The 24725-nt window shown below is 45.0% G+C and overlaps 1 protein-coding gene across 1 annotated transcript in view; it reads left to right on the forward strand.

The window, feature by feature from the left end:
- The window catches only part of LOC137427904 (BAI1-associated protein 3), a 230524-nt gene that overhangs the window by 193198 nt on the left and 12601 nt on the right, over window positions 1-24725 (forward strand). Inside the window, exons 22-25 of the mRNA XM_068117714.2 lie at window positions 19080-19203; window positions 20429-20563; window positions 22744-22845; window positions 22977-23153. Coding sequence (XP_067973815.1) covers window positions 19080-19203; window positions 20429-20563; window positions 22744-22845; window positions 22977-23153 — 538 coding nt within the window. The remainder of the gene's footprint in view (window positions 1-19079; window positions 19204-20428; window positions 20564-22743; window positions 22846-22976; window positions 23154-24725) is intronic.

The following is a 24725-nucleotide window of genomic DNA, read 5'->3' on the forward strand; positions in this document are numbered from 1 at the left end:
GTGGGAGAGGTATAAACATATGGACACTGCCAGGATTTCCAGGAAATAAGTTGGAATTTCAAACAAGGTGGATCTGGGGTGAATTAGTGGGGGTAGAAAAGATCAAGGTTATGGATGGGGGAAGATAAGAGATGGTGGTGAACAGCTGTTTTAAAGACCTGGAGGGAGGAGAGGGATTGAAGGGAGTGTGGGAGTTTGTTCCACAGGCGGGAGAAAAGAGGAATGAAAGAGTGAAGGTGAGCAGAGAGCCGAGATTTCGGCAGTTTAACCATCAGAGGGTTGCTGGCAGATCTTGTGCGACCTGTAGGAATATTTGGGGGACAGAGCACGGAGAGAGCTGGGGGAGCAAGGCCGGAGAGGAGTCGGTAGAAGACAGAAAGACCACCTACCTGCCTGCGGTGAGTGAGTGAAAGGCCCTCAGAGATAGCTTCATCGCGGGAGATTCCAATGATTTTGAAAGCTTTGGATTCAACAGCGTGAAGCCGAGCCAGGTGTGAGGCAGGAGCACCAGCCCATAGGGGAGAACAGTATTCCATTGAGCTGCGGATGAAAGCCTTGTATGTGGTGAGGAGCTCAGGTGTGCCGAGGAAGGACTTCGCACGACGGAGGATGCCCAGTCGGCGACTGGCTTTGGAGGCCAGCTTGGAAATGTGGTTTTCCCAAGAAAGATCATGGCAGATAGTGAGACCCAAAAGCTTGAGTGACAGAACTTCTTGGAGAGGATTGTTGAGAAAGTAGATGGGAGGGTTGTCCAGTCGATCTTTTCGGAGAGACATAGTAAGAGAGTGAGATTTGGCAGGATTGAAAGACATGTTCCACTTGTTTGACCAGTCTGTGATTTTGTCCAGGTCTTCAGAGAGTGAGGAGGCTGCAGACTGCCTATCTGAGGGAAGAGGAATGGAGCGGCAGAGAGTGGAGTCATCAGCAAAGAGATAGAGAGGATTTTCCAGAGAGTCAGAGAGATCATTGATAAAGACCAGAAAAAGCACAGGGCCCAGCACACTTCCTTGGGGAACTCCAGCCTGAACAGGAAGGGGAGATGAGAGAAATCCATTCAGGGCCACACGTTGACTACGACCAGAGAGGAAGTCCGCAAGCCATGCATGGAGATTTCCATGGATACCATAGGAGGAGAGTTTGGTGAGCAGAGCTGGGTGCCAGACCGTATCAAAGGCCCTTGATATGTCAAGGGAGACAGCTCTGATTTCCTGTTTGGCATTCAGGACCTCCATCCATTGTTGAGACAGCAGAAGCAGCATGTCCAGAGTAGAGTGACCTGGTCTGAAACCAAATTGATGATCAGAGATCAAGCCATTGGAGAAGAGGAAAGATTTCATATCCGAAGCAATGATGGATTCCATGACTTTGCTGATAATTGGGAGCAGGCTGATTGGTCTGTAGTTGCAAGGATCTGTTTTTGCACCTTTTTTGTGTAAAGCGGTAATGTTAGCTGATTTCCAGGATGCTGGCAGATGACCTTGAGCAAAAGATAGGGTGAAAAGAAAGGAGAGAGGGTGAGATAGAGCGGCAGAGCAGGATTTTAGGACCCGTGGGCTGATGCCGTCTGGTCCAGTTGCAGAATCAGAGTCGAGGTTTGACAAAAACTGGTTCCATGGACTGGTTTCAGAGATAAAGAGGTGCGAAGTTTTTCCAAGATGGCGCCTGTACCACGTGACGCATGACGTCATAATCATTCAAATATTCTACAGGAGGAGGCCGTCCTATGGTGAAAATCTCATGCCAATCGGCCCAACGGTTGCCGAGAAAATGAATTTTTAAAATGCAGACACGTATGGCACGTACGTACATGAATGCTTAACCTCGCTTTTAGCTTCGCGAGTGCAGGGTAATAAAATACATCAAAACTACAATGCCAAAGGTTTAACTTCAAACAGAGGCCTTTCAAAGAGGAATTAAAGTGGGAATTGTCATAATTCAATTCAACAATATATCAGGTCACACGGTCCCACGGAGCACAAAATGTCACTTGATCCTTTTGAAATCTCAAAACCAACATGGCGGCGGAACTCCAACACGATGTCGATGAAGTTTAATTTTTAGATGAACTGGACTTCAGTCAGGTGAGCTTATGCGATCGAGCAGTGCCCGCAGGTAAGTCAGTGAGTGAGTGAGTCTGTAAACACTTCAGTCATTAACACGACAACTACACACACGGTTTTGATGAAACTTGGCCACAAGCTGCATATCTGATGCCTAACGAAGGTGTATTGACCGCATCGAAATCTGCGGTCATGAAGGGTGATCAACGGGGGTGGTGGGGGGGGGGGGGGGTGACCCCCCAAAATAGGTATCTGCTCACTTTTCCGAAACTACATACCCGATTTTGATGAAACTTGGCCACAAGCTGCATATCTGATGCCTAACGAAGGTGTATTGACCGCATCAAAATCTGCACTCATTAAGGGGAATTACCGGGTGGTGGGGGTTTTTTAACTCCCCAAAATAAGTATTTTCTCTCTTCTCTGAAACTACACACACAATTTCAATGAAACTTCATCACAACCTTCATTGTCCATGATGTAGCATAGTTTGTTCACGGCATTAAAAAATATCAGGGTCTGAGAGGTTTTGTGGGGGGTTTGAGTGACTGTTGTTCCTGATCCAGGTGAGCTTCAGGACCCGCGGTCCTATTTTTATGTATGTGTTGATGTGGAAGTGACAGGTTGTATGATGAAAGCAGATAACACAAAAAAGGGGAAAATAAAATTGCATAACATTTTTAGCAGGTGAGGCACTGCACGTCGCACCAACATAGGCACGTGGGGGTTGAGTTTGAAGAATAAAAAGACAAAAGCAATTGTTTCTTCGTATTGTTTTCTGAGTTTGAATAAAAAGTTTCTCAATGAGTTTGAAATTCACAGCTCGAACCAACATGCTGGAACTTCAAGACGAGGTCGATGGATGTTATTTTTAGGTTCATATTCATGTGGAAGTGACAGGTCATAGAATGTAAACAGATCCTAGCACAAAAACGCAGAAAATAAAATAGCACGATGCAGGGCGTGTTGAAGGAGGGCTGCCTTCATTCATCGATACATGTACTTTTTAAAGGAAGGGAACAAGTAAAGAAGCAATTTGAGGAGGAAGCAGGGGTGTTTCAATACCAAGCTGCTTGTCAAATGCTCACCAAGCAGCTTAAGCACTCCCATAATACTGTTGAGGTACTTGGAGCGTCTCACAATGTCCGAATTAGACAGATGAACACTTTTTTAATAGTCGGAACTGCTGCTGAGGTCAATCCCAGAGTTAAAATTTTGAAATTCGATTCAGGTGAAGAGATGATTCTCGATCTTTGCAGGAATTAAATAAAGGCACGAACACCGGTGTTTATAAGCATTGCGCTGTATACAGGAATACAGCGATTCGTAGGTATGAAGATCAGCTATATTACCATTCGTAGATATGAAGCTTTATTGCACAGAAACCTTTCTGCTCTGAGACAAGGGATACTTGAGTTGAGCAGACAAAATGGCGGAATTAAGACCCCAAGTAGAGCGAGCTGAATGCAGGCAGGCCAAAGGTAAGTCAGTTAAACTAAGACCCCCAAGGAGAATGACCTGAATGCAGGCTCACCAAAGGTAAGCGTGTTAGCATAAATTCTTTCTCAAAAACACACCCAAACACCCTGTTTTCATTCATGTAATACCTTGGAGTTCCCTTTGTATGCATGCAAAGTTTGGGGCCGCCAGGTTTCATGGTTTTGGAGTTATGGAGGAGTCTAACACACGCAAGCATGCTCGCGTGCACACAAACACACACACACACAGTCTTTTATTATGTTAGATGTGTGTGTGTGTGTGTGTTTGTGTGTGTGTGTGTGTGTGTGTGTGTGTGTGTGTGTGTGTGTGTGTGTGTGTGTGTGCATGTATGTATGTATGTGTATATATATATATATATATATACACACACACACACACACACACAGACTTGGCATTTAATATGGATTTTTTTTCTTTTTCTTGACTTGGGTTTACTTTCTTAACTCAGTATATCAATCTGGTGAGTTTATTTTACGCTTCGGTGATTTCTTTGTTAAAAGAACCATGTCACTCATTGTCTGTTGCAGCAAGAAGTCAATAACAGGATTATATCACAGGTGGCGTGACAAAATGTACGGACAGGTACACTTGACGATTGGCTTCACAATCGGGTATGTAAGGGTTGTTGCGTTCTGTATTGAGTATGAGTGGAAAACAACTGCTGCACGTCTACAAAAGTTATTGCCGCTTCCTCTGGAGATGGTCCGTCAACTCGACAATGCTGTTTGTCATGGACTGGTGGCTTTACGAAATTCCAGCATGAAACAGTGTGCTATTGCTCGGCAGTATGGCATCACTCAAGGTCAAGTGTCAAAGATCCCGAAACGAAATGCTCAGAGGGGTGTTCCTCCTCCAATAGCGAGGCCAGGATGTCCCCGCAGAACCACAAGGAGGGATGATCGCCAGCTGCACCGGTTAGTCCGCAATGGCCGAACCAAGTCAGCTAATCGGCTTAGGGCTGAGTGGCAGCAACGGACAAATGTGCCTGTATCCAGAAGGCTAGTCAACCAACGACTGATTCAAGCAGGCTATCGTGCCAGGCGTCCCCTGAGAAAGCCACGCCTGACAAGACCACACCGCCAGCGCCGATTGCAGTGGGCCAGAGAGCACCGTCAATGGCAGCCAGGACACTGAAATCACGTTATCTTCAGTGATGAGTCTTGATTTCTGGTCTATCGTCAAGATGGCCATGTCCAAGTGCACAGAAAAGTGCATGATGCCTACAACGAAGATTGTATAGTGCCAAGAGTCCAAGCTGGAGGTGGTGGGGTGACCGTTTGGGCTGCTTTTCATGCAGGGGGCAAAACTGACCTGGTTGTTCTGAATGGAAACCTGAACCAGTTCAAGTACAGGGCCATTCTGGAAGAAACATTGCTTCCATTTGCTTGTGTAGCCTTTCGACGAAACTTTGTCTTCCAAGATGACAATGCATGGCCTCATCGTGCTCGCATGATCCAACACTTTCTTGCTGACCGTGGTGTAGAGCATATGGAGTGGCCTGCCATGTCCCCGGATATGAATCCGATAGAGAACTTGTGGGCAGAATTAACGCGTCAAATCGACCACTTGGACCAGCAGCCGACCTCTGTGCGGGAATTGCAGCAGGCTATTGTCAATGCGTGGCAAGCGATTCCTGTCCAAACTTTGGCAAATCTCGTGAACAGCAGGCCTCAACGTGTACGTGCTCTCGTGAATGCTCGTGGGGGTTACACGAAGTACTGAACTGTAATTTTACTGTCCGTAATCCCAGTTGTAATTTAACTTTTGTTTTTGTTTAAAAAAAATTTGGCTAATGTGCAAAATAAAGAAATACTTCTGGAAAACGTACAGAAGTTTAACACAGTACTGTCTATGAATTGAGTTCAATATCAGTTTCCATCACTTTCAAGGATCAATTTATTTGCTTCGAAATGTCAAATGTGGTTTTTGTTTCTTTTAAAGGTCACATTAACAAAATCTAGAATAATTTCAACATAATTCCAATGAACTTTTGGTTCTGAGTCAACTTGAAAAGTAAGTTCACCCCCACAAAAAAAATATTCCATATTAAATGCCAAGTCTATATATATATATATATGTATATGTATATATATATATATATATATATATATATATATATATATATATATATATATATATATATATATATATATATATATATATATATATATATATATATTGTTGCGGATATGGGATTTGGCCTCCATCCATATCCGCTTGTAAATATTCCCCTATTTCCCCAATACTCCCCAACTATCCCCAATCCCCCATTCCCTAGTCCCATTGTCTGTAAACAACACTCTGTAGAACCGACCTTCCCCTTTTTCCCCCATTAAATGTCGTGCCCAGGTTCACCGCATCTCACGTAGACAACTATAGGACATCTTGCTAGTTATTCTTAGTCTATGTCAGTTAAGGACTCGTTTCCATTAATTCTGACTCTTCGTTGCACCAGAATGTGATTGTATGGCACCAGTAGTGAGTTTAGGACCTCGCCATACCTCCTCCCATCTTCCTCATGAAACAACAACAACTACAACAACAGCGCGCGGGGAGTGTGCGTCCTCACTCCGGCTTGGTTAGCCGCCATTGCCCATGTGCTCCGACGGGGTTACCACGAAGGGGCTGACTGTCAGCCCCTCGTCAAGGGCGGAGCCCGGTAACCCCCCCGCACCCAATAAGAAGCGGCGGGCCGATTCCATCTGGGGCGGAGCTAACGAGCCGATGGCGTGTCACTCCCCGCTGGATATACGCAGCCACTTACCGGAGGTGACGTGAGATGCGCCCCCAGCTTGAGGAGAAACAGACGCCACCTCCAGCGCGACGATACCTCCCTGCATATCTGGACCGGACCGTGTGGATCCTGTCCCTGAGCCAAGGTGCACCTTGTGCTGTCCATCGACTACCTGCCCTTCCTTGCCATCAATCCCTGTGTGAGTCAGTCTTGTCCTGTTTATCTGTGGTCTGTCGGGGCTACAATAAGACCGTGATTAAGTGCCCACCTTCCTATGCTGTCCCTCTTGTCCTTGTAATCTAAACGTTCCGCATACAAATATTATAACCTCCTCCGGAGGTCTTGAGAACTGTACCCCTGGTGTCGTGTCATCTAACCCAGCCGTTGTGTCCTTTCCTTCATTGATCTAGCGTAGCGCGATTTGGCCAACGTTCGAGTGGAATCGGGTAAACTGTGCAGACGCGGTCATACCAAACCGCTCGGTAAACTAACATCCAAAACCGCGTCTGTAACAATATATATATATATATATATATATATATATATATATATATATATATTGTTACGGCCCGCGGATAAGATGTTATGTTTGACGAGCGGAGGCCCCGCCTGCGGTCGTACAGTTTCCCCGATTCACCCGATCCCTGAACGTTAGCCAGATCGTGCCACAGATATTCAATAGGGAAAAGACAAAAGCGACATGGATGTGAAGAAGAAGCAGACAACCAAAAAAAGGTTGAAAATACTACTAAATTTATTTACTATGTACAGGCTCAAAATAACCAAGGAGAAGGAAAGATAAGAAAATAATATACAGAAGATATTAGCCGGCAGGCCAACCCCAGGAAATATGATTTAAAAAACTTTTGATGGCATTTTTTGTTCAAAGCTGACAACCGGGCTAGAAAGTATCAGTATGGTCCAGGCTTTCAGAAACACCCGGTTGCCAAAATGAGATTTGACCTTGAAGGTCAAATTTGGGGGGTCAAAGGTCAAAAGAGGTCAAATTTTCAAAACATTTTATTTTGTCTTGTCCTTTCATACAACATCGAGTCTGGTATGAACCATTGAATATTTAATGAGTTATAAGGGGTTAAACTTCTGTAACAATAGCTAAATGTGAATAGATTCATGAATGTAAATGCTTTTTACTCTTTGAATACGCATAATAAAATGCATTCAGTTTAAAGGTGAAATTTCAAAGTCGAAAGTCAAATTTTACTTTAAGAATCAATTGTTCCTGTTGGTAATATGTAAATGATGCATTAGGCAACTACATTTGAAGAAACAAGACATCATCTTCCATCGATTTGAGGTGTCGCCAAATCACTTCTCTTAAGTATCAGTTCCTGTCGTGTTCATGCATCCTTCAGCATCACAGCCACATGCAGGCATGCATGGTTGTCCAATCTTGTGGCAACGGCAAGCTTCTTTATCCCAGTGACAAATCTCAGTATGTCATTGCCTGTGCCCTGTCGGATATCTCTGACCGAAAGGATGACTGTGATGAAGATGACGCACCCACGATACAGCTGCCACCAGTCAATGAACTGCAGGAAATTGTTCACTCTGCCCTTCAACTTCGAGCAGACTTGGAACGGATGCCTGGTCACGATAAAGTGTGGAGGGGTCTAACAACAGACGCAGTGGAAGCCATTATTCCAGATAGCTTATATCTGTTTCTCTCTGTACTGTTTGGTGGGACTGATGTGTTGGATACTGATGATCACGGAGAGATAGAAAGTTCTGCAAGTTCAACGAAGCAAAGAATACTAAATATCGCTCAGGACATTGTATTTGCGCTTTCAAAGGGGAAAAAGTTGACTCCAAAGCATGTCGGCCTGGGGATGACCTTACACCAAGCCACAAGATCAGAGAAACTGGTGGATCTCTTTCATGCTGCTGGTGGTACAATAGGTGTCGACACAGTAAGACGCATGGACACAAGTATCGCGAGTGACATTCTTTGGAAATTTGAGGAAAATAACAACACGTACATCCCGGATGGCTTGGTACCCTATGAACCTGGTAGGCTAATCTTAGGATCAGCTGACAACATAGATGTCAGCGAGTCGACAATAAGTGGTCAAGGTTCATACCATTGCACACAGTGGAATGCTTGGCAACGCGGACCACCTCCTCCAAGAACTCCTGTTAAGCATGTGCACGGACGAGAGAAGGCTCTGAGAAAGGAGACTGTCGATAAGTTGCATGATGTCGATCCCCCCAAACTACCTATTGGCACAAGAGTTGAACCCAGGATTCCGAATGCTTCTAGCATTGAACCGAATGACTGGTTCAAAAGTAGTCCATGTAGGAAGGCAGCAACACGAATGACTCACGTCTGGGTAATCTCCAGGATGGACACAGGTAATGGCTGTGCTGTTCCTCCATGGGCAGCATTCAACGAGTGTGTGAGTACCGTAGATCCACCAGTGACAACGGTGGGAATGGCACCGATCCTCAATGCTACTGCGGATGAATATGGGACCATCACCACGATCATAAACCGATTTGTCCAGCTCAGCAGATACCTTGGACAGCGCCATACCATCGTTTTCTTCGATCAGCCTCTCTATGCCAAAGCAAAGGAGATTGTGTGGGCTTCTGAAGAGTACAGCGAAGTAGTTGTCCTGCTTGGTGGTCTCCATATCTCCTTCAACTTCCTTCGGGCCATTGGTCAGCAAATGGAAAGTGCAGGCCTAGATGATGTGTGGGTGGAGTCTGAAATCTTTGGACCAAATGCTGCCAAGTCAATGATGGATGGGAAACACTATTACAGGGCTATTCAGGGACATATCTGGGCCTATGAAGCCCTTAGTCGGATCAAGTTTGAAGCTTTCTTGGATTGGCTACAGCGGCAAAATCCTGAACTCCATCAGGAACTGGTTGTGCTTCGATCAGCAGTATCAGCATTGTTCAAGAAATATGGTACGAGAACCCGAGATGAATGTCTGTTGAATGCTGTGACTGAATGCAACGAGCTCCTCGACCGTACAGAATATGTAGAGAAAGCTGACGAATTCCACGCCATGCTGAAGCAGAATCCCAACAATGCCTTCTGGTTGCAGTACCTTGAGATGGTGGAAATTTTATTATCATTCGTCCGCGCTAATCGAGATGGGGATTGGTTGCTCCATCTTTATTCATTTGCCGAAATGCTACCATGGCTGACCATATATGACCATGTCAACTATGCCCGGTGGGGTCCTGTTTACCTCACTGACATGAGAGGACTCGCACAGACCGCACCAGAAGTCCACGAAGAATTCCTGGCAGGGAATTTTGTAGTGAAACGACACGCAGGCAGATTTAACCAAGTTCCAGTTGATCAAGCCACTGAATGGATTAACAAGGTATGCAAGCTCTCAAATGGTATAATTGGCATCACACGGAATGACACGGCAAGAGACAGGTTCTGCACAACTTGGTCTGAAAGGTCGCAGATATCAGAGGACACCATGCGTCTATTCGGTCTTCGCAACGACGAATCGGACGAAGATTTCTCAACTCGTAAAGATGGTCTTCCATCCAAAATGACACGGGATTTGGATGCGGTGTCCAAGCTTGAGGCTCAGTTCCGACGATTCAAGGCGTTCACAATATCCGATCAAGACGACGCAACTCCCACTATTACACAGCTGAAATCACTGACTACCAACGACATTGCAACCGAAGAGATAGCTGCAGACCTCCTCACTGCCGACGAAAGGGGGAAAGATCTCGTGTTGAAGAATGTGAAGGAGAGATTAGTGGAGAAGTCTGTACCTTTCTTCGATCGACAGAAACGCCAGAAATCGAAGACGTTCGCAACCCTCTACGAGACACCGGTGCAGGATGGGAAGCAGAAGGTCACCAAGACAATCAAAGCGGACAGGTTGGAGGTTGGCAGGCAACTGACGGACGATTAGAAGTGGTGTGGATGAGGACACCATCTGTTCCAAGTAGCTGTTTGGAACTAGTTACTTGTGGATGTAAAAGCAAGTGTCGCACACAAGCTTGCCGTTGCCACAAGATTGGACAACCATGCATGCCTGCATGTGGCTGTGATGCTGAAGGATGCATGAACACGACAGGAACTGATACTTAAGAGAAGTGATTTGGCGACACCTCAAATCGATGGAAGATGATGTCTTGTTTCTTCAAATGTAGTTGCCTAATGCATCATTTACATATTACCAACAGGAACAATTGATTCTTAAAGTAAAATTTGACTTTCGACTTTGAAATTTCACCTTTAAACTGAATGCATTTTATTATGCGTATTCAAAGAGTAAAAAGCATTTACATTCATGAATCTATTCACATTTAGCTATTGTTACAGAAGTTTAACCCCTTATAACTCATTAAATATTCAATGGTTCATACCAGACTCGATGTTGTATGAAAGGACAAGACAAAATAAAAAAATTTGAAAATTTGACCTCTTTTGACCTTTGACCCCCCAAATTTGACCTTCAAGGTCAAATCTCATTTTGGCAACCGGGTGTTTCTGAAAGCCTGGACCATACTGATACTTTCTAGCCCGGTTGTCAGCTTTGAACAAAAAATGCCATCAAAAGTTTTTTTAAGGGTCTTGGCCTGCCAACTATATTAGAGACACAGTGAAAATTACTAGCTTATCTAAACAGGCTTAACTTATACCCTTGACAGAACAAACAGAGACGGACTCACACGAATGGGGAATGGAGGCAGGAACGATTGGCTGGACCGGGAGGAAGGTTCAGCTCGGACCACAAGCTGGAAGGCTTTGCAGGGCGCACAGCAAACCCGGCCTCGTCAGGCTGGGAGCGAGCAGGGTGACGTCGTGCACTTCTCTCAAGGCTTCCCCGCACTTCTCTTTTCGCACTTGTGTTAAAGGCTTCCTTCTCGCTTCTCTTCCCTCCTTGCGCACTTCTCTCTGAAGCTCGTCTCTTTGCAGAACTCATCTCCTTGGGGAGCGTCCCGCGGCGGGTTATGTAGGCCCCGCCCCTCAACCTTCGCGAACCTCCTCGATCGCTCTTCCTCCGCCCTCTCAAACCAAACCCCTCGTGCTTGGTTGGTTGTTCGGGGCTGGCTCACTCCTCCCCTCTATGACGAGGTGGAGACACGCCCTTCTTCTCCGAGCATACCTCGTGGCGAATGGAGTCGCGGAGGGAACAGTTGGCAATTGCGGTTTTTGGGAATGGGAATGAAAGGGGATCTACTCTGATTTCACTTGGTGCAATGGAGTGTCATTTAATGATGACAATGACAATGATATATGATTTTCAATCCATATATCCACACCTCGCTACGAACGTTATGCATCTAATGATAAGCATAAGAACCATCAAAAAATATTTTAAAACCACTTTATTGGACAAAATGAGGTGCGGCCTAGCATCTAGTCAAGACCAAGTCACCCTGCGGCACCCCTCGTGCTTGGTTGGTTGTTCGGGGCTGGCTCACTCCTCCCCTCTATGACGAGGTGGAGACACGCCCTTCTTCTCCGAGCCCACCTCGTGGCGAATGGAGTCGCGGAGGGAACAGTTGGCAATTGCGGTTTTTGGGAATGGGAATGAAAGGGGATCTACTCTGATTTCACTTGGTGCAATGGAGTGTCATTTTAATGGAAGACAAGGCCTTACCCTGATACACATAATAAAGATATAACTATCGAACAGGGGTATTCTATGATTGGCTGACGTGTATGCTTTATGGACTAATTATGGGACGCCCTTTGACCTTTACACTACGGAGGTAGGAGGGGCCAGAATCAAGCAATATTACACAACAATTTACCATACAATACAACACAATAAAAAAAAAACATAATCCTCATATCCGCAACAATATATATATATATATATATATATATATATATATATATATATATATATATATATATATATATATATATATATATATATATATATATACACACATACATATATATATACATATATACATAATATATATTATATATACCATTAAAATTTCAGATTGATATTGTCATGTCCCTGCCTAGTTAAGACCAGCCTGGGACAGATGAGCCGAACCAGCTTTAACTCCCGAGGCGACCTCCCGATTATGGCATTATTGCACGCGTGAGAGGGAAGAGACACGAAGGCTTATTCTCATAAAACACACGGGTTTAATCCGAAACCCGAATGAACCGTGACAGCAAAAATGCAACAATAATCTTAGTATAATTCACCAAATGTCCATCTGTCCATTCCCAGGTACCGCAAAAACGGCTGAACCGATCACAATGATATTTTGGGTGGGTAATCCTGGGACCCCCTGAACTAAAATAGGCTATATTGTTTTTCCAATTTTCAAATTTTTCCAGTTTTTCCAAACACGATGGAATAATATTTACCGACGTGAACAGTGATGTGGCTTTTCTTGATATTCTACAAATACTGTTTAGATTTTGATGAGAATTATGAACCTCCCACGAATGCGGAAGTGGACAGATTATGGCAATGAGCTGGTTTGATAATATCCCAATACTGTCTAATTTCCTGTTTGGCATTGAGGACCTCCATCCATTGTTGAGACAGCAGAAGCAGCATGTCCAGAGTAGAGTGACCTGGTCTGAAACCAAATTGATGATCAGAGATCAAGCCATTGGAGAAGAGGAAAGATTTGATATCCAAAGCAATGATGGATTCCATGACTTTGCTGATAATTGAGAGAAGGCTGATTGGTCTGTAGTTGCAAGGCTCTGTTTTTGCACATTTTTTGTGTAAAGCGGTGATGTTGGCTGATTTCCAAGCTGATGGCAGATGACCTTGAGCAAAAGAGAGGGTGAAGAGAACAGAGAGAGGGAGTGAAAGAGTGGAAGAACAGGATTTTAGGACCCGTGGGCTGATGCCGTAAGCTCCAGTTGCAGAATCAGAGTCGAGGGTTGACAGAAACTTTTCCACCTTGTCAGGAGGAAAGGACACAGAGTCCAGGAACAGCTGGGTATGGTGCGTACAGAGAGGGATGGGTTTGGGACACAAGATTTGGAGGCAAACACAGAGTTGAGGCATTCAGCTTTAAAAAAAAAATACAACCGTCATTTAAAACAGTATTTTGTTAAAGTATCAATTGATGATTGGAATTGAGTGAATACAATTACGGTTTTGAATTCGTAATTGTATTCATCCAACCGTACGGAACTTCATATCAGGATTTAAATATTTGTTTATGTCACGAATGTTGTTAAAAGTTTATTTTTTATATTAATACTATTTAATTTGTGATTGGAGTTCTGCTGTTTGGAATGAAAAAAGAGATATCGAGTTCAAGTGAATGACGAAATGCCATGACGGTTTCTACTTTCTAAACGTGAAATTCACGGATCGCTATATGCAGATTCGCCATTGACTGGGTATGGAAAAAACTTACCCGTTTGTTTGCGAGCAGGTACGTTTTTCATGGAAGTCCTTCACGAACTTGCTGTCCATGTCTGACTGACGTGCGACTGAAGGTGCTACAGGAATGTGGAATTTATTGGTTTCATGCTTTAGCATTCGCCGTTTCTGCATTGTCTGTTTGCTTCTGGCCTCCCACCCGTGCCTAGCACGGGTACCTCACTAGTGATTGATAATAAACAGAGAGAAAGATGTGGACGAAAATAAATGCTGAGGTAAATAAATTCTACTTTGAGGATCCTCTCACATGGACACAAAAATGCATACAGGGTAAAGTAAAAAAATTAAAATATCCCCTTTTTCACTTATCTGTCCCCAATGGGTCCTTTTGGTGAGGTCGGCTGCGGTGGGGTCCGGAGCCACCAGGCAGGAACAACAACACAACAACATGCATTTTAAGGCCATTTTCCCTGCTAGAGTGGGGGTTAGCCTTGCGGTCCCCATGACAATCTTCTCCATTTTGCCCTATTTTCTGCATCTCTCCTTGTTAACCCCCTTGCCCGCATTTCTTCTTCCACCATCTTTAGCCAAGTCTTTCTCGGTCTTCCCCGTCCTCTACTTCCTTCTACATCAATTTCCATCACTCTTCTCAACCAGTCACTTTCATCCTTCCTCAACACATGACCAAACCATCTCAGCCTGTTCCTCTTCACAACATCAATCACAGGCAATATTCCCATCATCTTTCGCAATTCATCATTTGTCTTCCTCTCTCTCAACGATACTCTGCACATCCATCGAACCATTCGCATTTCCACCCTTTCCAGCCTTCGTTGCTGCTCTACGTTCATTACCCATGTCTCGCTCCCATAAATCATAACACTTCTCACACGTGCAGCATACACCTTTCCCTTCAGCTTCAGCGACACTCTCCTCCTCATCAGCACGCCACTCAGTTCCCGAAACTTCTTCCATGCACATCTCACTCGAGCAACCGTTGCCGAGTCTGATCCACCTTCTCCATTCAGCATGTCTCCGAGGTAGCAAAATGTTTTCACACCTTCCAGCTTCACGCCGTCTCCAAGATCCAACTCAACATTTCCTCCATCTGCAGCTCCCTCTGTGCACACTTTACATTTGAATGTAGCTGCCACACTGGTAAATGACCCTCTCAGACCACTACATTTTTGATGAACCCACTCAGCGCACATTGTACATTGAATGGAGTTCACTCCGACACCCTTCCTGCACACGGCCACGTCCCAGTTCTTTCCACCTCACCACATGCTTTACCACTTGCCATCACCTTCGTCTTTCCGATATTCACCTTCAGACCTTTTGTCTCCATACATTCCTTCCACTTGTTCATCTTTTCCTTCAGTCCATCCATACTTTCCGCAATCAACACCAGATCATCTGCATACAACAACTCCCACGGTAAACCCTCCTTTACGTTCTGAGCCAGCACCTCCATCACAGCTACAAATAGTAGTGGACTTAGTACCGACCCCTGATGCACTCCCACCTTCACCTCAAACTCACCACTGTTCCCGTCCTTCGTCCTTACAGCTGTGCGCGCTCTTTTGTACATTGCCATCACAACTCTGATCAACCATTCCTCCACTCCTAACTTCCTCAATGCCCATGTCAATACTTTGCGTGGAACCCTATCGAATGCTTTCTCCAGATCAACAAACCCAAAAAACAACTTCTTCCTCTTCTCCATGTACTTCTCCTGCAACTGCCTCACAATGAAAAGCGCATCTGTCGTTCCTCTTCCTGGCATGAATCCAAACTGCATTTCGTCGATCTTCACTTTCTTCCTTATCCTCCTCTCCAACACCCTTTCCAATACCTTCAATCCATGCTCCAATAACTTTATCGCTCAGTACGAGCCACACTTCAGAGGGTCACCTTTCCCCTTGTATAGAGGGACGAGGGTACTCAGTTCCCAATCCACTGGAATGCGGCCTTCTTTCACCACCAGATTACAGATCTCTGTCATTCTCTTCACACCCCAACTTCCTGCTGCCTTCAACATATCTCCCACAACTCCCGTCGGCCCTCCCGCTTTTCCACTCTTCATTGCTGTTATCGCTTCCTCAACTTCCTTCTCAGTTATCTTCTCTGCCGGTCCTAAAACTGGGTTACTCTCTATGTTGCCATCCCATTCATTCTCTGTATTCAACAGCATTTCCATATATCTTTTCCATCTTCCTTTAATTCCATCTGGGTCGACAACGATTTGTCCCACTTCATCCTTCAAGCAACTCACCCCCATCACGTCACACCTCTCTTTCGCTATGTGCTTTGCAATCCTGAATACTGCTTTCTGACCCTCTTCCGAATCCAAGCGTTCTCCGAACATTTTCCTACATGCCTCCTGCGCCTTTGCTACCTCTTTCTTTGCAGCCTTCCTGGCTGCCTTATAACTTTCATGCTCTGCTGTTTCTGCTCCCGTACCCTTCGCCTTCTGCCACTCCTTGAACTTCTTCCTCTTCTCGTCAATCCTCTTTCCAACTTCATCATCCCACCACCATGTTTCCGAGTGCCTCGGTGGTCCTTTTGTCCATCCACATACCTCACCAACGGCTCCCAACAGACTAGCTTTCATTGACATCCAACCACTTTCAAGCTCAACCACATCATCCTCTACCCTACTCAGCCTCTCTTTTAATGCCTCCCTTACTGTCACCTCTTTCAACCTCCACACCTTCATTCTTGGTTGGTACTTCACCCGCCGAGCTCTCCTCGCACCTTTCATTTTTATGTCGCAGACAACCAAGTGGTGCTGTGAAACAGCCTCCTCCCCCGGGATCACCTTTGTGTCCCGGAGGTGCCCCCTATCTCGCCTACGCACCATCAGGTAGTCAACGGTTGTCGTCGACCCATTTGATGTGTATGTAACAAGCTTATTATCCTCTTTCTGGAACTGAGTATTACAAATCAACAAATCAGCTCCATCAGCAAACTCCAAAATCCTTTCACCTTCTCCATTTCTCAGACCATATCTGTAACCCCCATGAACTCCCTCAAAACCGTCCATCCTCCTTCCCACATGTCAATTTAGGTCTCCTCCTACCACAACAACTTCTTCATCTTTCACGTTTTCCATCAGCTTCTCTGTCGCACACCAGAACTTGTCCTTCTCTTCATTGCTTCGACCAACCTGCGGAGCATATCCCGAGATGACGTTCACCAAGAGCTTTCCAATCATCATTTTCACCATCATCAACCTATCACTCACTCTAGTCACACTCACCACACTGTCTACAAACTCCTCAGAAAACAGGACACCAACACCATTCACGCCCTCCGGGCACCCTTGCCACACAAACTTGTATTTCTGTCCCTGCCTACCCTTCACCATTCTCACACCACTTCCCTTCCATCTCATCTCTTGCACACAACATATGTCCACTCTTCTTCTGACTAATACTTCCACCACTTCTCCTGATCTCCCTGTCATTGTCCCTACATTCCATGTCCCAAACCTCAGAAACCGATCTCCACTTCGGGCTGCACCAGGCAGGAAAACTGACAAAAATGGCGTCATTGAATGCCATGCGTCGAAGGCGCCATGCACGCCCGGGGATGAGGCGAGTCGTGAAGACGGCCCTCTTTGTTTCTCCTCCACTTCGGAAAAGACAGCGCGGCCTCCAACTCACCAAAGAGCCCAACAGTCGAAGCTCCCTCACGAATCTCCCTCACAATTCCTAGTAGTGTTCATTTGCTTGATACTGTGTACCCCTCCCTCCTCCCCAGCCTTTCCCCTTCCACAGATCTACCGACGTCCCTGTTCTCTACTGTTGTTGTGCTTGTGTGCTTCCCTCTCCCTCCCCCTCTTGTCTCCCGCTCCCTTCATTGTATGTTTTATGTGTCTGTGCATGTTTTCATGTTCAATGTGTTTGCTGTTCAAAAAAAAAAATTCCCGTCGCACCAGCCGCTCTTTTCAGGAACACCAAAAAGGCCAATCTTCTTGCTCGAGCAAAAACCAACCATTTCAACTTCTTCCCTAGCGAGAAACAATCGTGAAGCTTCTTCTCCGGCGAGAAGCCAAGGCCACGCTTCTTCTCCGGCGAGAACCAATCGCGAAGCTTCTTCGAGCTCGCCCACATCATCCGGCTGCGTGGCCACGTTCCCTCCCCCTCATACCACGGTCGCTCTGCCTCTCCTGGATGGGTCTTTGCTCTCTCGTGTCCATGACGTGTCTGTCGTGTCTCGTGTCTCTCGGCAGGCTTAGCTTGGCCAGCGGTTCATGAAGCTTGATTAATGGCCGGCTGTGTCATCTTGGCCGGGTCCTGCTTTGCTTGGCCGGCAGTTGGTATAATTTTAGGGATGGCCACAGACTGTTTGACACACAGGTGAAATTAACCTTAAACCCTACTCTAATTTGCATGGCATCATCCCTCATATGATGCACATTTAAACACAACCTTAAGCTACATTTTCCCTGCTTATGTACATCAAAATTCTCCTCCGCGTCACATGGTCCATACTATTTCTATACAATTCTACCTTTCCTACTGTATTCTCTTACCTAGCCCCATAAACGTAACAATATGTTTGAAAAGTTTTCAGTCAAATGAGTATCCATTAATTATTTTGCTTTACTTTGATGGAATGAAGTGTATGAGCATGTAGGATAATTGGCCCCTTTCGGTGGAATGAGGAACTCAGTGATATCTAACACCTTTTATCTTGTACTAGGACGTGCCCGTACGTGGGTGCCCGTTCCTTGCCAAAAAAAAAAAAAAAAATGTCTTCGCCCATGCATGCATGGGCGTGCCCATGGGCCCATGGGCGTGCCCGTAAGTGCGTGATGTGACCGTACAATGAATGTATCGTCCCGACGCCGCAGCTCGGATGGCGCTGCAGTTAATCGGGCCTGTATCGGCAGAGTTATTATAAACGTGTACTACAATCGATCGTACCTTACAGCGTCTGCTCGCCACGTTCAGCATCAGTACGTCGTCACTATGACTATCCGTAAGTCCGGAAGTGACGTCCTCATTTGACTGTCCGGAAGGTCGCATATCGCAGTTACGATGAATCGCAAATTAGTTTTAATTAGTTTTAAAACATAGTTTAACGCCAACATAGCGCCAACATAGTTTGCCAACGTGAAATAAATGAATACGCTCTCAAATGTGCCGTCCGAGGCAGAGTCTGTTCGCCACGTTCGGCACACGTGATAGCTCGCTGCTCTCTGATTGGTTGAATCGTTTTTTGGACATAGCTCGGTAACTACTTCTCCGATTAATATGAAACCTTGAAAAGGCACATCCTCAGGTCCCCAGCAATATACCTGGCAAGTTTCAAGTATATCGGACCCGTGGTTGTCGAGAAACAGCAGTCACAGACACACACACATACACACATACACACACACATACACACAGAGATTACTGGAATTATAGATAGATAATTATAAAGGAGTTTTCTTCACTTTCCTTACAGATCAGGAAATGGCCTAGCCTTGAGTGCCTTTCCGACATGGTTTGGGCCTCTGTTGACAAAATGGATGGAAATGGCACGTAAAAAGGCCGCAGCACACATCTGGCAAGCGGTGCAAACCGACAAGGTGAGCAGAAATTTTATTAAAATAGGGCAAAAAGGTTACTAATTCATGATGTTGCAAATTTTCCTTTTTTACAACATCAAGGCTCATGGAAGAGCAAGGGGAGGGAGAAAGGTGTGAATCTTAACAATGGGTCAGTGGGGCAACTGTTGGACACAGTAAGAAAGGGAAACCAAGAAAAAAGAACCACCTTTAGAGGCCATTTTTCCCATCAGAGCAGGGGTTGGACGTTTTTGGGCACCGTGGTCCCCTTTTTGAAGCAATATTTTTCGGCCGGACGCCCTTCCTGCCGCCAACACTGTTGGTCACCTCCTGCGACACACAGGGAATGACCAGTGAACTGGTACTCAATTTTGCTGACCTCAGAAGGATGACAGGCTGAGTCAACCCTCCTGGTGTTAATTCAGCGATCAACCGGGATTTGAACCCAGGATCCTAGGATCCCAAGCCGGCACCCTAACCGCTAAGCCAAAACCAGGCTATACACAGTAAGAAAGGGATTGCCTCGAAATCCCATTGATGCAAAGGGTGAACAAAGCGGTGCTGAAAATGACATTGGACAAGCCACAGACATGTCTAACATTCTGGTTGCTGGTACAAAGACGCCTACTGTTTCAAATTTCACGATATCCCACCGAGTCTTCGGGTTGATTGTTCAATCCCCATTGTCACAGGTCATGGTGCACATGATCTTTTCTTTTTGTTCCAGTTTGGATTTTCACTTCACTGGTTCATTTTATTCTCATAGCTATAACGTGAACAAAAACGTTATGAATGACCTGAGGTAAACCTAGCTGCAAATTACATTTGAATTGATGAGCTATGCAACCAATTGAAAGCAATGCACCACCTTAGCGTTCCCTGCCACACTCGTCTCTGAGCAGTCTAGCATGGGGTTGAAACCCAATCCAGCTATAAATTGTTGTCCTGGTGGTTCACACGCAGGGTGATTCATCAATGTGTGTGCTGTCCCTCTGATGGACGCTAACCCGGGGCATCCCGTCTGCCAGCATTAGTTGATGGACGTTAAAGACCGACAGCGTCCTTCGTGAAGAGTAGACGAGCTATCGTCGGCACCCTGAACAAATTACAAATTCTGCTCTAACCCACAGGGGGCATTGAATCGGTGCATCCAGGGAGCACCCCCAGCAGCCATGTGCTGAAAACGAAAGAAGAAGAAGCAAACCAAAAGAGCTTCTGATCACTGTTTGTTTGACCGATTCCACAGCTGGACCGAATCGATTCCCAGAAGAAATGCAGTTCATCAGTTGACGAGGTGATGAACTGTTTATCACTGCTGCGAGAATTCTGCCTCATTATCGCACCTCCCAACTCTTCACAGCAACTCTGCCAACTAGCAGAGGTAAACAAAAGACCTTTAACAATATTATGCTTTTGTACACCGCTCCTTTCCTATGGCATCTCCAGGTGCTGCATGACGTCATCGTGGGGCGCCAAAGGGCGATGATGCGCGCTGCAAGGGAGTACTCAGTTTTCGCTCCGGTTTCTTTCTTTCTTTCTTGTTGGTTTTCTTTCTTGTTTGTCCGGACAATATTTTAGCCATCCTTTGAGCAAGGAAGCTGAAATTTGGGCACAATAGTGAGCACGTGCTTTGGCAAAAACGGTATTTTTTGTTTTTTGATTAATCAATTAATTAATTACTTAATTATTATCGATTTATTAAGTACTTATTTATTTTCTTTCTCATCTGGGCGATATCTCAGGCACCTTTTGAGCTAGGAAGCTGATATTTGGGCACGACCGTGACCAAGTGATATGGATATAAAGAAAATTTTTTATTTGTTGATTAATCGATTAATTATCTATTGATTAATCAATTAATCAACTAATTATTTTTTTAAAAATCGATTGATGATTTATTTAATTAGTTTTTTTAAAAATTACAGCTTCAGATGAAACACTGGTGTTAGTATGCTATTAGCCAATTGATTAAGAAATTCTTCTATGATTATTATATTTATTGATTTAATTAAGAAATTAATCAATCAATAATTGTATACCTCTCCCTCCCAATACCGTCTATATGTGCTGCATGGTGGTATCGCCGGGGAAGGCGCCCCGGCGATGCCGCACACTGGATGTTATTTATTTATTTATTTATTTGGCATGGGGGCGGTGTACTTTAAATGTATCTGTACTTGTTTATCTTTTCGTTCCCTCTCCTCTATGGTTCTCTTCTTCGTCGTTTCTTTCTTCATCCCTGCGTTTTTGCAATTGGACACGTTACTCCTGTGTTACCTTTGTCTCGTACAAGTTTGCTTATGGTGGTCTTGTCCTTCCTTGCCTCCTTGTTTGTTTTGTATTCTTCAATGTGAGAGGTTGGACTGTCTTTTCCTCGTTTCTTCACATTCTCACTCATTCATTCCTACGTCCTTCCCTCGTGATGTTTTGAGCGATAATCAGAATTTTGTTGTCGTCCCACTTGTTAAACATCTCACCAGCAGTTTACATCCGTAATTGTACATGAGCTGTAAATAACCGTATGACAATCTCAGTTTATTATTCTTATCTCAGGCTAACATTGAACAAAATAAGATGTATATCTAGTGGTGAGAATTGAGTAATGTGAAGCACCTACGTTTGAGTACTCACCCTTTTGTCCAACACATGAATGGCCAATTTGATCTTTTTGATTTTTCATTCCGTGTGCGGCAAAGAAACTAGACATGGCTGCATACCTTGTAAGGGCATTTACGTGTGAATTTAATTAATTATCCCAAAGCTTTTTGAAAAAAATGGGGGATATTGTAATCTGCTCCGTCTGTCTGTGTGTCTGTCTCTTTGTCTGTCTGGAAGTCCGTTATGCTATCTCCTCCGAAACGGTTGTGCAGAAATTCACCAATCTTGGTAGGTATGATCACCACTTGGCAAGAAGGTGCAAGAGCAATATCATTTTTGTCCCCGACCCCCTGTGGCCCTGAGGCGGGGTCAAAAGGTCAAATACCAAAAAATGCAATTATGGCCACATTTTAAAACATTTTTAAATGAAACTTTGTATATGCAATTAACATTGGGGGGGGCATATGAAATGTGTAACGATTTTTGGGATTTGATCCCCGGTTCATTCCCCAGTAGGGACTTAAGGTCACAGGAGTCAAAACGGGGGAAAAAATATTTACCTCAAAATTTGATATTGAGTCATTCCTGGTGGAGTTTTTGTAATCTTTCAACTTTTCTTATGGTGGGAAGCGTGGGGATTTGCAATGGCACATCACTGACTCTGCTCTCGTTTATTATTAACGTATTGCCTTCTGGAGCCGTGTACATAAATCATACACAAGACATGAACATTAGGTGATATCCTTGTACTTTTACGTGAATCCACAGGGACATCAGTAGAGAATGGAGAAATCAACACAATATATGGGATTCAAAAGTGAAATCACAGCATCCTGAACCACACACTCAGATCGGAATGGCAAACAGGCCAAAACCTGCCTTTAATGTTAGTGCAAAATGTAATCCGGACACGGGAACATTAATTGAGGGTTTGTTAACACTGTGCTTCTCTGACCCTGCCAGGACATGTGTGGCTGCATTCTCCGCTACACGGAGCTCACAAAGACGAACTTGCAGGAGGGTGGATATTATCGGCACGACGGTCATTTTGATGTCACGGTGCAGGTTAATGCTGTTTGAGCTCTGGGTTCAATGTTGCCGTTGGTCTCACCAGTAAAATATATATATATTTGTGCTGATTATAATTATTGTCATAGTTTTAATTGCATACCTCCCATACATTTGTGTGCTACCAGCTTTGCACTGCTCTCAACAATGTAGAGCACACACGGCAGTTCCTGCTGAAGCAGTGTCAACCTGTGGAGCCAGGAATGGGCTTGCAGCATCCAGATCAGCTTGAGAGGGCAGTGCACGCTGCTGAACAGGGCATTCAACACCAACTTGACATAATCGTGGCTCTGTTCGCTAAGAAGGTGTGTTCTGTGTTCCTTGTGCTTTTTACTTTATTTGTGGCTTTCACCGAATTGACAAGATGTGGTTTAAAGAAAGAAAAACAAGGAGCGGATACTCTATGTCACATTCATAGTCCATACTAATTTTTATTTATATATATATATATATATATATATATATATATTGTTATGTCGGGAGGGTATCAATATGTAGAGCCAGATAGATCCGAATAGGTAACGTGCTTCGTCTGTCGCGGTAAGGAATCTGACCTGTAATAAGTTTCATGTTTAGTCCAGTTTGTCGGGTTAAGATGTATACCTGTGAACATACCAGGATGTTCGAGTGATAGGTAGTGTAGGGATTAAAAGATAAAGCCCCTGTATGTCACACCTGGTAGCCAAACTTTGTCCCTTTTGGCAATGCACCCATTTAGACACTTAGTTAGGCTCTTTATTACAACACTAAATAATTCCCTTCCCTGACATGACTTTGGAAGACGAACAGGCAAGGGGGCCGGCTCGGGGTGCCGCCGCATGGACCGCGGCCAGCTTCATCTCCGCTGGGCCCCGCGTAGCACGCTACACGCACGAGCTATAACCACGCCCAGGAGGACTGTGATTGGTTGGTGCGGAAGGCGCGAATCAACGCGGAAGGCACGAAGAGGGTCGGCAAACGGCGGGAAGCTGCGAGGCTCTGGATGGGTGCCGCGCCGAGGCTGACGTCACCGCCAGAGGTTATAAAAAGAGCGCGCCGAACTCTGCGCGCAGATTCCTGGCCCTGGCAGTCCCGGTGCGATCCCGAGTTGAGAGAGTCCTGTCCCTGGTTGAGTTGGCTCGCAGTCTTGGCCCTGGTTGAGTTGGCTTGAGAGTTGGCTTGTGGGTCCGAGCCCGAGTGGGGTTTGCTTGCTTCGTGCAGCCCCGCGTTGGACCTTCGGTGCACGGACCTCGTGGGGGTCGACGAGGAGCCTGGAGTGGGCGCTGGCCCGGGCCTTCGCGGTGCTGGGGCGCTGGAGCGAGGGACCTCGTGGTGTGCAGCGGAGATTGGACGGACCAGACGACGAGACCAGATAAGACCGCACGCCACGTACACTACATAACGAACGTGTTATTTTCGTGATTCAGTCCCCTGTTTGTGTTTGAGGTCTGGTGTGTGGGATCCCAATTTAGGAGTTTTAGTTAATATCGCGTTTCCCTGTCCCGTCCTTTTATTTAATAAACCCTTGTATTATTTTCCCCTTCCATTCAAAAGCTTGTGTCCGTGTCGAGTTAATTTCCTTGCAGGATCGAAGCTGCAGTCGGCGCGCTCCAGGTAAGCTTTTACCGCAGCTCCCACTTTCCTTCTTCCTCCCACGCGACCATAGCAAAATCCGTATTGGCCGTTGCCTCAATTAAAGTCGTTTTCGGTCCATACGCGAGCCTCTGGTATTAACTGGAGGCTACGCACAACAATATATATATATTGTAGATTTTTATATGGATTTTATTTATAGGATTTTTTAGAATTTATAGAATTATAGGATTATATATATATATATATATATATATATATATATATATATATATATATATATATATATATATATATATATATAT

The sequence above is a fragment of the Myxine glutinosa genome, chromosome 5, assembly GCF_964187855.1.
Source record: "Myxine glutinosa chromosome 5, kmMyxGlut1.1, whole genome shotgun sequence".
NCBI classification, from domain to species: Eukaryota; Metazoa; Chordata; class Myxini; order Myxiniformes; family Myxinidae; genus Myxine; species Myxine glutinosa.